This window comes from Podarcis cretensis, assembly GCF_951804945.1.
Source record: "Podarcis cretensis genome assembly, chromosome: 8".
NCBI lineage: Eukaryota > Metazoa > Chordata > Lepidosauria > Squamata > Lacertidae > Podarcis > Podarcis cretensis.
This window is the reverse complement of record NC_137177.1, coordinates 41168400-41181466: the sequence shown is the minus strand read 5'-3', so window position 1 is coordinate 41181466 and position 13067 is coordinate 41168400. Positions and strand designations below refer to the sequence as shown.

The 13067-nt window shown below is 45.2% G+C and overlaps 1 protein-coding gene across 1 annotated transcript; it reads left to right on the top strand.

Annotated features, from left to right (window-relative positions):
• The first annotated feature begins 3045 nt into the window (after nt 1-3045).
• Nucleotides 3046-6186, top strand: LOC307222823 (metallothionein). The gene is made up of 3 exons (XM_079988351.1): nt 3046-3201; nt 4995-5060; nt 5983-6186. Exons 1-3 carry the CDS (start codon nt 3171-3173, stop codon nt 6075-6077), a joined length of 192 nt encoding a protein of 63 aa, XP_079844477.1. The 5' UTR covers nt 3046-3170; the 3' UTR covers nt 6078-6186.
• Nucleotides 6187-13067: the final 6881 nt, after the last annotated feature.

Below are 13067 nucleotides of genomic sequence, written 5' to 3'. Positions count from 1 at the left end.
TCCAGATGTTTTGGATTGCAACCCCCACCAGCCATTGCTGGTGGAACATGTAGTCTGGAGGGCACCAGGTAGAGGAAGACTCTTCTAAAGGTTCCACAGCGGCAAGATGGGGAAGAACTCCCCTCCCCTCCCCACCTACACAAACAAACAAACAAACAAACAGATAATTTCATCCCTCAGGCTGGAGCAACTCATTTCAAGCAGCTTGACTGTATCGTCTTGGTTCTATCATGACAATGGTGCCCTCTCTCCCAAGACCTGGCACAAATTGACAACACCAGTGTTGAAGTGTGAACTGCAGTAGTGTATCATCATCATGACATAATGCTAATTCTCTCTCTCTCTTTTTCAAATCACTCAACAGAAACCCCTTGTGATGCAACGTGAAGCCTTCAGGGCAGGCAGGGCAGTTTAACTTCATTGTCTGCTCCCTCCTCCCACGTTCCACCTTAAGATAATGACTAAATGCAGACTCCAGGCATCACTATCAGTGAGTGTGCTTTTTTTCAGCCCTGCTGCATTTAACATCTAGCCTCATGATGTGTTCCAGGGAATACAGAAGCTTGCTCACTGTTACTGTTTTGTGGTACTTTGGTTGGTGTCATAAACCCTACAATCCCTGTTCGGCCGCGAAGCTCACTGGGCAACCCTAAGCCAGTTACCATCTCTAAGGCTAACCTTACCTACCCTCCTAGCTTCCACGGTTGTTGTGAGAATAACATTGGGAGATGGCAGTAAACAATAACATCATTAAAGTATAAAATAATAAAATACAGAACAAATGACACACACTGAATCAAATTGTCTAAGAATGGCAAAAAAAGAAATATTTTCATCAGGAGTTGGAATGTCAAAACTGTCTGATTTAAATGCAGTTCGTTAATAATGAAAAAGGAACGAAAAGTTTTTTTTAATAAAAATGTGGATTTTGGAATTCACCTTTGCTATGTAAGTTTTTGCTTAATCCCATCAGCACGAACCTTTGCAACACAATCATATTTCTCAGGAACTGCCCACCTCACTTTTACTTCTCTTTCCCTTTGGTCACACAATGGCTGACTCACCCGTGAGTCAGCATTAAACACGTTCCCAGATAAAACTGCTGCACTGCACCCGGAAGGAGTTTGCACATGGCACAAGCTATGTTTGTATTGCCATGTGTTGTTTGCACACAGCACAGGAGACTGAGCAAGAGGAGCAGCGCCTGCTTTGAATGGGGTGCAGAGGAAAATGCAAATGAAAGGCATACCGTGTGTACAGGACTCAGTGTGCTTTGTTCAAAAAGTTCAGTGACAGAAGTCTGTTTCTTCTCCAAAATAGAAACCTCAGTCATTTCCAGCTCTTGTTCTCTGTGTGGGTGGATGTGCGTACACAGTGCTCTAACCTTATTACTAGATTCACCCCACACAACAGCAAGCAACCCAAAAGATATCAGATTTATTACTGTGACCTGTAGCGCTGTCAAGGCAGGACTTTGGGGCAGTAGTCCAGGGCCCCCCATTCAGAAGAATGAGCCCCCAAATGCAGCAGGGCTGAATTAGGAAGCAAATGAAATAATGCACAGTACCATTTAGAAAGTTGTGCCTGAAGGCCATTATGCCTTCCAAAGTCAGAAACTGCTGTTGCAGGGCAAGAGAAAGCCTAATGTTGAATACTCCTGTAAAAAACAACAACAACAAAAAAACATCCTTGCATTTTACAACATAGATGTATAGGAACATAAGATCAGCCCAGTGGCATATCTAATTCAGCATCCTGATCTCACAGTGGCCAATTATATGCCTCTGGGAAGCCAGCAAACAGGACCTCCAACAGTGGAGGGAGAACACAGCCGCTGTGTCACTAGCAGCCACACACAGCCTTACCCTCCATGAATTTGACCAATCCTTCTTCAAAGCTAAGTGGGTGGGTGTCACTACATCTTGCGGGAGGCAAACTGCCCGTTTTTGAAACTTTTCTAGCTCTACAATGTCCTTCTAGAATCATAGACCTGTAGAGTTGGAAGGTACACCAAAGGTCATCTAGTCCAACCCTGTATAATGCAGGAATCTCAACCTTTTGAGGTCAGGTGTTAGTCTTAAAGATGGCAGAGGACTCTGGTTTTGGCATAACTGAGAAACGGAGCCACCAGCCTGGAACTGTAATCTCCTGGTGTCATTACCTCCGTTTTACAAATGGACAACTGAGGCTAAAGATTCCTTCCTTGACAAGGTTCATGGCTGAACAGCTTAAGAAAATGAAAAGTGGGATTCAAACGCCCTTTTCTTTTTGATCCCCAGATGTGTAGCTAAATAATGAGGTGGAAACTACTCTTTAAGGTGTTCAGAAGCCATTACTTGTTATTCCTTCAGCTGTCACAGCACTGAGTCCCACAAATGTAAACAGGTCTCAGGATCCAGCCCTCCTGAGTTGAGATTAATCGCCTGCTGGGAAGGGATGCCCTAAATACGGTAAAATGAAGCAGCTCAGCTATACTTTAAATGCACAGGGTAACGAAGAAACAGAGCTTACTTTTCCCCCTTCCAATCACTTTTCTCACTTGACTTATCTGGGCTCCTTTTTGCGTTGATGACAATGTTCTTGGATACCCCATAAGAGAAAAAGGGCAGATTTTGTTTACAACAACCACAATCTCTTTTTAATGCTTTAAATAACGAAATCCATTTCAGATCCACACAAGTAAACATGGACACGCTCTTCCAACGGGAAGAGAAAATGACCCGTCACTGAATTTCCTTCTCACTGCAAGTTTCCCTCTCCTTGCAAAATCTTCCATGCGCCGCCCCCGCCTGGAAGCGGTCGATATTTGCACGCGGAGCCGACGGCTCGATCGTGCAATGCTTCAGGGAAAGAGAGACTAATTTTTGCACGCAGCTCCATAAGCGGGGGGGAGGAGAGGCTGGACCTTTGGCAAGGGCGCCGATTACGAAAGGTGCGCACGGGGCCGCCTTCCTTTGCACGCGGCGCTGCGTGGGTTTCGCTTTTGCACCCCTCGCCGCCTCTGCCCGCTGCCCGGGGCCGGTCCGTGCGCAGGAAAGGGGCGGGCGCTTTGCACTCGCCGCGCCTGCCTTCCGGCTGCTTATAAATATGCCGGCAGAGGCTGCCCTCAGGCCACACATCTCCTCTTGCCTCGTTTAATCCTCCGATCTGTGATCACTCCTGCAACTGCGATGGATCCTCAGGACTGCGCCTGCGCCACTGGTGAGTCTTCATTCCACTTGCTCGACTGCTTTAGAAAGAGCCAGGGATCGGTGGCGCAAAGAGCGCGCTCTGCACCCAGACGGTCCCAGGTTCCATCCCTGGTCTCAGACTTTTGTCTGTACCTCTGCAGAGCTGCTGCTAGGCCTGGTAGGTGAGTTAGAGCAGGTTCCCCCCAGCCTTCTGTCTTCCAGATGTGTTGGACAACAACACCCATAATCCCCGACGGATGGGCTGTGTTGGCCGGGATTGATGGGAGTCAGTCCGAACAGCATCTGGAGGGTACGGGGTGGCAGAAGGCTGAAGCAGAGGGACAAGCTGCCCGGCTAGGGAAAATGGGCATTTGTGGGGGCAGTTCTGCAGAATGAGCACAAAGGATCCCGAATGCTGCAGTGCCCTGGGCTTAGCACACATTGCCGTCTAAAGAGAGCAGGGGGTGGGTGGAGGCGGAGTCTCCAATAAGGGTTGCTTCCTATACTCTTACAGTATATAGCTTGCATGGGGGGGGGGGGACCACAGGGGATGTTTTTAAAGGGTGTGATTCTCAAGCACTTTACTACACAAATATTTATTTCTAAGTAAATTGGCTTAGGATTGTGGTGCAGCATCCATTTTCATTGGGAGTCCTGCTTTCAACAGCCCTTTTAAGATATAGGATGCGGGTGGCGCTGTAGGTTAAACCACAGAGCCTAGGACTTGCTGATCAGAAGGTCGGAGGTTCAAATCCCCGCAACAGGGTGAGCTCGGTCCCTGCTCCTGCCCACCTAGCAGTTCGAAAGCACCTCAAAGTGCAAGTAGATAAATAGGTACTGCTCCGGCAGGAAGGTAAACGGCATTTCCATGTGTTGCTCTGGTTCGCCAGAAGCGGCTTAGAACCTGGAAGCTGTACGCAGGCTCCCTCAGCCAATAAAGCGAGATGAGCGCCGCAACCCCAGAGTCGGCCACAACTGCACCTAATGGTCAGGGGTCCCTTTACCTTTATCTTTAATCAGTTTTAGCCACCGGCATCTACAGGCCTACAATTGCCATGCTTACTGATGCCAGGTGTGATGATGTATTTGAGCAGACCCGTCCTTCCTCTGTTCAGCCTCCTTACAGCATCCACAAAATCATATTGAGCAAAAATGTGATTTCCTTGCTCTTCAGATGCCTGCTTTGGCAGTGCTGATCACCTTGAAAGTACTCTGATGCACTAAAGCTAGTCACTTCTGCACTTGAATGTTACTACTATGGAAAAAAAGTATTGCAGCACTCTCTGGGAATCTGTGACCCTGGAGATTCTTGCTTACAGTTGTCCCAATGCATTCATTAATTGGGTAAATAGTGGGATGCTTAGTAACTAACTTGTTTAAGAACTTGTGATCTCTGTTCAGATTCTCAGAACATCAGTCTTTCTACACTTTAGAACTGGCTCTAGTGCTTGATCCAAGCTAGTGGTACTATTCCCTGTCACAAAGCAGTCCCACTTAAGAAAGAAGCCCACAGTATAAACTCTGGGAACTTACCCTTTTTGGCTTCTGAGTCCTGGAACCCTCCCAAAGCATTCTCATTAAACTTAGGAGCTTTGCCTCCAATTTACTTCTGAATTTTATTCTTCCATCCTATAGGCATAGATGGCAATTTGGCAAACTTGTATTGCTTCTATTTTTATTAACGAGAAGAGGTTGTCTGTATGCAACCCTATAGCCATTGGTTTCAGTGGCTTCAGTGCAAGCATATATTTCTGTTGAAAGGGACAAAGGGTGGAGTTTTATTTTAATTTAACTCAGTGGCATGTATATTTCTCCCCCTTCCAGGTGGCTCTTGTTCCTGTGCCGGCTCCTGCAAATGTAAAAATTGCAAATGCACTTCATGCAAAAAAAGTGAGTATCTCTTTGTGAACCCAATAAAAGTTCCATGCATCAGAAGGAGCTGGTTAAAACCTAGAAGCCAAGAGTTTTGCAGGTAAATTCACACTATGTTTAAAGCATATGGCTTCTCCTCCCTCCCCAAGAATCCTGGGAATGGTAGTTTGTTAAGGGTGCTGGGAACCACAGCACTGAAGGGTAATCTACAATTTCCAGGATACTGGGGAGCAGCCATGTGCTCTAAATGAATGGTGTTGGCTGCTGATCTCACACAGGAACTTGCAATGCAGTCCTAGCATGTGTACTTGAGAGTGATTCTCACTGAACTATTTGGGACTTGATTCTGACAAAATATACATAGGATTGGACATAATGTTCTCCCTTATAAGCCTCCTTTCCAAGGCTTGTCCTTTCACAAGGTTAAGATCTTTCTATTCTTGAACAAATTCATTAAAAGTTAACATCTCTTGGTATTAATTTTGAATTTAGGGAAACTTCCTAAACTTGAACTTCTGTATTTCTCTCACCCATACCCAGTGCAAATCATGCCAGGCTTATTAAATGCCCAGCATCAGGGGAAAAGAAATAGAGAAAATTCCCCTTGTTGGCTGACAACTGCTTGACGCAAGGAGGCATGAAAGCTTTTGTAAACTGGAAGAATTGGTTTTCCTCTCATATTTTTTTTGAAGCTGTTGATCTGCCAAAAGTGACTTCAGATTTTGGGCTAGTTACGTTTGTATCTGTATTTGCTGTGCAGTCATTGTACACCTTATACAACTGATGGCACCTTAACCACTTTTCCTTCTTCCTTATTGTGCTTGAGACATTTCACTATCCCTCTTAATTTGTTTTAATGCCAGCCAATTAAATTACTAAAGGTCATTAATCTCTTTGGCACGCTAAACATCCAATGTCATTTTTTGCCCATCTCTTTCAGGCTGCTGCTCCTGTTGCCCAGCTGGATGCGCCAAATGTGCCAAGAGTTGTGTCTGCAAAGAGCCACTGTCAGATAAATGCAGCTGCTGCACCTAAAAATGCTGTTTGAAAAACGGAGACAATTTTCCTATTTTGTAATTGCTCTCATACAGATAAAAGGAAGAAAAATGTTTTCAGAAAAATAAAAGTATTTTAAACTTGACAACTTTGAACTGTGTTGGCTGGCTGTGGTCTGTATAGTCTTTTTAAAGGCTAATGGGAGCCTGTAACGCAAGTCTGCAGACTTTCCATTCGTTTGAAACCAGATGACAAACATGAAAATGACTGAAATGAACCTTTTGTAGTTAAACCACCACAAACATGCCCCAAATTGGGTGCATTTTATCCATGGTGCTAAGTAGGCTTTTGACAACCCCAAATCGCTATATATGATTAAGGTAGTATTATGGAGCTTTCCACAACTGCCAGCAAAGCAGGACCAGAAGACTCCAGGAGGTCCATAGAAGTTTAAAAAAGCGTAGTAGATGTGCCTTTCTCCCATTTACAGTACTCTGAATAGTTTTTCCTGGTGAAATACTCCTTTCTTTTGAAACTCCCTAGGTCTGCAGGACCACTGTCTGCTTTTTCAGCCTTTGGGCTACTTCAAGTCTGTGTACAGTTGCAATATGCCCATCGAGCAGGTGAAATTCCCAACACTAGGAATAAATATAGCTTGGAGGACCCCATCATAAGAAAATCACCTGCAGGGCAGAACATGCATGTATTTACCCACCCTCTCTCACTGGAACAGCAAAGGTGCTCCTCCTTCCTTGTCATTGTGCTTGAGACATTTCATTATCCAAGTAGGAGAAACATGGTCAGGTTTGCCCTTTGGGAAAGAAGTTCCTTGCTGGATACAGCATTTGTATAAAGGTCTCTGCTTGCTTGCTTCTGGCATCTTAGCAGACTCCTATCAACACAATGTTGCTTAGTTCGGTGCTAGTTTCCAGAACACAAAAATTAACATTAAAGTTGAGTAAGAAGCTGAACAGAGAGAAACAGGCTGCCTTATACCACAGCTGCTGGTACAGGATTTGGCCTTAGATGTCTTCTAGTCTACCAACACTGACTGGTAGCTCTGAAGGGAATAGGTGCCTCCTAGCTACTCTCAGCATCCTTAGCAATGACAGTTTTCAGGAGTCTATGGGGGAAGGCAAGACTTTAAAGTGTGTGTTGGAAGTTAGAGTGCAACTCAGCTTGCCGAGAAAGGTTTGCCTGGAGCTTAGATGGTAAGGGACCTACAGATTCCCAGGCTAGCCTTGTATCTTTTTATCTCTGCTGGCTTTCCTGTATCCTTTCAGGTTTAGACTGATGCATCTTAGCTTGTATATCCTATTTGCCACTTCCTTCTCACACTTTCTCTGGACCTTGAGGCCTGCGGTCATCTTGAATCTTACCTTCTGAGAACAAAGGTGTGAGCAAGTGTGTTGCAGCCAAAGATTCATTGAACTGCAGTTGACTTTTGCTGCTGTATATGCTAACAAAATAGATGGGGCAGATGTGACCTTATATAGAGATACACCTGAGAATCCTTTCTGCACCAAATGAGTTTCATCTCACCCTGAGAAGGGGAAGTCGGCACCTGTTCTCAGGAGAACAGGTGGCAACTGGACCAGATGAATGTGGGATGGGTCTGTGTTTGTGCCAAAGGCTCCACAGGCTAGGAAACCTGTTTCAGAAAGAGGATTGAAAATTGAGCTAGAGGCCCACAGGAGAAGCCTGAGGGGACTGGGAAGCGAGCTAGTAGACAGTTTGGCTGGAGAAAAAGGAGACAGTCAGACAGAGAGACAACTTCCCTTAGGAAAAGGTGAGTCCTCAGCAAACCATCCTTGTGTAGATTAAAAGATTAGATCATCAGCTTGCAGGTCAGAGCCTGTTCATTTCACTCCCTTGTAGTGTGTAGTATATTTTAGTGCTTTATAGAATAATGAATAACAGTGATAGAAGCACCTGCTGCAGGTGTGTGACCCAGGAGGCCCGAAACTGAGCTCACAAACAGGGCATGGGGCAAACGCTGAAACAGAGATCTCCATATTGTGAGGGAGTGGGAGAATAGCCTTTTCCCTGTTGTTCCCCATCTGTGCCCCCCCCCCTTCCTCCAAGGTAGCCAGGGAGGTGGCTTATAACCCAATCTGGTATGTAAGTGAGAGAAACTCATTGCTGGGTCAGGTTTGTTTGGAAGACTTGCTGCTTGTTTCAATGGGGCTTACTCCTAAGTGTGTGCATCACTATGCTGTTTTCAGTGCTTATGAAATCCCTTTTTTGACAAGCCTTTTCTGTGGAGATTTTTTTTTATCCCAGTTTGAATCTGTATCGGACTTTTGAAATGGTTTTACTTTGGATGTTTTTATTGTTAAATCACTTTAGGATGTTTCACAGGAAGCGGTAAATGAATGAAAAGAATAAAACATGGGCAGAATATCAGAACTGATATACAGCCATTGATCAATCAAACAACGAATCACATTTCAGCAGTGCAGGCAACCCATCCAAAAGAGGCAAAAAGCAGATGGGTCACATAGTCACAAGACAGATGACTTTGCAGACACGATTTGCTCTCTGCAACAACAACAACAATGACTGCTTTCTGGAGAAATGAAGCTTTGGGTGGTCCACTGATAATAGGATTCAGTATCACTGACAGTATGGTGCAGTTGGGAGTATGGAGTGTTGGACTAGGACCCCGAGGACTGGAGTTGAAATCCATGCTGTCATGAAACTCACTTGGCTGACTTCTGGCAAGGCACTGTCTCCTAAACTAATCTACCTCACAAGGTGGTTGTTGTCAAAGTTTGGCAAATATGTTACAGCAGAGTGCACACAGAAATAGTCTGATAAGGACAAAGAAAGGACAAAGAAAACTTAAGGTTGATTAGTCACGGCATACAAAGCTATTCTGAGCACAAGCTTCACACTTGGCTAATACAGAGGCACTAGCACAAAGTAACTCATACTAACTGGCTTGAACAAAAAAAATTGGAGTGCCATGGAGGAAGGGAAAAGCAAAAGTAGTTGCTAAAAGAGAAAGAATCCATGAGGAGGAAGAACAGGTTGCCCTTCTATCGCCACCCACTGGCTCAAGTAGCTTATTGCAGGACAGGAGCTGTTGTTTTCCTCCCTATGGTTATGAGAATAAAATGGAGAGGGAGAGAACTGTTGTGTGTCTCCTTGAGCTCCTTGGAGGAAAGGTGGGGTAGAAATGTAATAGCAGCAACAACTACTTAAGGTGCATCATCAGAGCATTGTGGGGAGGAGGCTTCCTTCCAATGGAAGTGGACGTGAATAGCATCATCTTGCCACTGGGAATGCTGTGACAAAAAGTCCCAGCCCCTGTCCATGACAACAAAGGATAATCCACCAAGGAGATGAAATGCTCACAGGCCTGGAGCCTACCAATGGGCAGAGTGAGGCAGCAGATGCTGAGAGGGGGCAGGATGATGGGGAACAGAGTTGTGTATGTTGGGATACTGCCAGGGAGACAAAGGCCATCATGACCCCACGTCAATTCCGGACGATCCATCGATCTCCCATAGACACGCAGTATCATTCAATTAGCGACACAAGCTCCAGAAATAGCTTGCCACATTCCAGAGCTGATGCACGCTCTATCGGCAGAATTCGCACAGTGAAAGATGCACGCAGGAGAGCATTATTTACAACTTTATTCAGCTCTGGTCAGAACAAAGAAAACATGACTGCCTGCTTCAGTGTCTCAGGTACAGAGAGAAAACGAAAGCATAGACACAACAGAAACATCCTGTGAACAGGAAATACGTAGGCTGTGACTCACAACAGCCTGTCCCCTTTTTAAGGTGGAACGGAAATATCCTAACAGTGTATGCCACACAACCTGCCCTGTGGCTCCCATCCTTGCCCACTGCCCTTGGGTGCGATGATGGATGCACTGCTTCATTGGCTTCTGTACATGAAATGCTGTTGGGGTGCCTTTTTACCCTTTGCCATAGGTGTCCATCATGCCCAGAGGAGGAGGGAGGGGGAGAAAGCAGAGGTGGCAGCTGACCCCAGCATTTGCAGAATCACAGAATCACAGAATAATAGAGTTGGAAGAGACCACAAGGGCCATCGAGTCCAACCCCCTGCCAAGCAGGAAACACCATCAGAGCACTCCTGACATATGGTTGTCAAGCCTCTGCTTAAAGACCTCCAAAGAAGAAGACTCCACCACACTCCTTGGCAGCAAATTCCACTGTCGAACAGCTCTTACTGTCAGGAAGTTCTTCCTAATGTTTAGGTGGAATCTTTTTTCTTGTAGTTTGGAACCATTGCTCCGTGTCCGCTTCTCTGGAGCAGCAGAAAACAACCTTTCTCCCTCCTCTATGTGACATCCTTTTATATATTTGAACATGGCTATCATATCACCCCTTAACCTCCTCTTCTCCAGGCTAAACATGCCCAGCTCCCTTAGCCGTTCTTCATAAGGCATCGTTTCCAGGCCTTTGACCATTTTGGTTGCCCTCATCTGGACACGTTCCAGTTTGTCAGTGTCCTTCTTGAACTGTGGTGCCCAGAACTGGACACAGTACTCCAGGTGAGGTCTGACCAGAGCAGAATACAGTGGCACGATTACTTCCCTTGATCTAGATGCAATACTCCTATTGATGCAGCCCAGAATTGCATTGGCTTTTTTAGCTGCTGCGTCACACTGTTGGCTCATGTCAAGTTTGTGGTCAACCAAGACTCCTAGATCCTTTTCACATGTACTGCTCTCAAGCCAGGTGTCACCCATCTTGTATTTGTGCCTCTCATTTTTTTTGCCCAAGTGCAATACTTTACATTTCTCCCTATTAAAATTCATCTTGTTTGTTTTGGCCCAGTTCTCTAATCTGTCAAGGTCGTTTTGAAGTGTGGTCCTGTCCTCTGGGGTGTTAGCCACCCCTTCCAGTTTGGTGTCATCTGCAAATTTGATCAGGATGCCCTTGAGTCCATCATCCAAGTCGTTGATAAAGATGTTGAATAAGACGGGGCCCAAGACAGAACCCTGTGGCACCCCACTAGTCACTCTTCTCCAGGATGAAGAGGAACCATTGATGAGCACCCTTTGGGTTCGGTCAGACAGCCAGTTACAAATCCACTGAGTGGTAGCATAGTCAAGTCCGCATTTTACCAGCTTCTTTACAAGAATATCATGGGGCATCTTGTCAAATGCCTTGCTGAAATCAAGGTAGGCTATATCCACTGCGTTCCCTTCATCTACCAGGCTTGTAATTCTGTCAAAAAACGAGATCAGGTTAGTCTGACATGACTTATTTTTCAGAAATCCACGCTGACTATTGGTGATCACAGTATTCCTTTCTAGGTGCTCACAGACTGTTTGCTTAATGATCTGCTCCAGAATCTTCCCTGGTATTGATGTCAGACTGACTGGGCGGTAATTATTTGGGTCCTCTCTTTTCCCCTTTTTGAAAATAGGGACAACATTTGCCCTCCTCCAGTCTGCCGGGACTTCGCCTGTTCTCCAGGAATTCTCAAAGATGACTGCCAGTGGTTCTGAGATCACATCTGCCAGTTCTTTTAATACTCTTCGATGCAGTTCATCTGGCCCTGGAGACTTGAATACATCTAAACTAGCCAAGTATTCTTGTACTATCTCCTTAGTTATTCTGGGCTGTGTTTCCTCTGCTGAATCATTTGCTCCAAATTCTTCAGGTCGGGCATTGTTTTCTTTATTGGAGAAGACTGAGGCAAAGAAGGCATTGAGGAGTTCAGCCCTTTCTGTGTCCCCTGTTTGCATTTCACCATCTTCTCCTCTGAGTGACCCCACTGTTTCTTTCTTCTTCCTTTTGCTACGAACATACCCATAAAAGCCTTTTTTGTTGCTTTTAACCTCTCTAGCAAGCCTGAGTTCATTCTGTGCTTTAGCTTTTCTGACTTTGTGTCTACACGTGCTGGCGATTTGTTTGAATTCCTCTTTGGTGGTTTCCCCCCTTTTCCATTTTTTGTACACATCCTTTTTTAATGTTAACTCAGTTAAAAGTTCTTTAGATAGCCACCCTGGCTTCTTTAGGCACCTTCCATGTTTCCGTCTCATTGGTATTGCCTGAAGTTGTGCTTTTACTATCTCCCTCTTAACAAACTCCCAGCCATCATGAACTCCCTTTCCTTTTAGTATTACTGTCCATGGGATCTCACCCAGCACTTCCCTAAGTTTTATGAAGTCGGCTTTCTTAAAGTCAAGAAATTGAGTCCTAGTATGCTTGGCTGCTCCTTTCCACTGTATAGTAAACTTCAGAAGAGCATGATCACTTCTGCCTAATGATCCTTCCACTTCTACCCCACTAACCAGGTCATCAACACTGGTTAGGACCAGATCTAAAATGGCTGTTCCTCTTGTTGCTTCTCCCACTTTCTGGACAACGAAGTTGTCTGCAAGGCCAGTGAGGAATCTGTTTGACCTTATGCTCTTGGCTGAGTTTGACATCCAGCAAATATCCGGGTAATTAAAGTCCCCCATTACTACTATCTCCCTTCCTTTTGCATGCTTGGCCATCTATGTCCTCCGTTTGGCTTGGGGATCTATAGTAAACTCCCACAATGAGGTCCCTGTTATTCTTCTCTCCCTTAATTTTGACCCAAATGCTCTCACTTTGGCTTTGAGGTTCTAAATCTTGGATCTCTTCACAGGTATACACATCCCTGACATATAACGCCACTCTTCCTCCTTTCTTGTCTGGTCTGTTTTTCTGAAATAGATTGTATCCCTCCATTATTACATTCCAGTCGTTGGACTTATCCCACCAGGTTTCAGTGATGCCTATTATGTCATATTTAGTTTGCTGTACCAAGAGCTCAAGCTCATCTTGTTTATTACCCATGCTTTGCGCATTAGTGTACAGACATTGAAGTCCATTAATCATTCCCCCGTGTCTCTTATTTAAGGATTTTTTCCTCCCACCACTAGGTCTGTGTGCTGTTTGCTCCATTTGGTCTATGACATTTGGATGATCATCTTCATCAATTGATAGACTCCTACCTTCAGGAGCACTGTCTCCCTCGCCCACGTTAGTCAGTTTAAAGCCCTCCTGATGA

Excerpts from the sequence above, each read along its gene's own strand:
- LOC307222823 (XM_079988351.1), top strand. The coding sequence starts at position 3,171 with ATGGATCCTCAGGACTGCGCCTGCGCCACTG. Across the intron at positions 3,202-4,994 it reads GGACTGCGCCTGCGCCACTG|GTGGCTCTTGTTCCTGTGCC; the intron begins GTGAGTCTTCAT and ends TCCCCCTTCCAG. Across the intron at positions 5,061-5,982 it reads ATGCACTTCATGCAAAAAAA|GCTGCTGCTCCTGTTGCCCA; the intron begins GTGAGTATCTCT and ends CATCTCTTTCAG.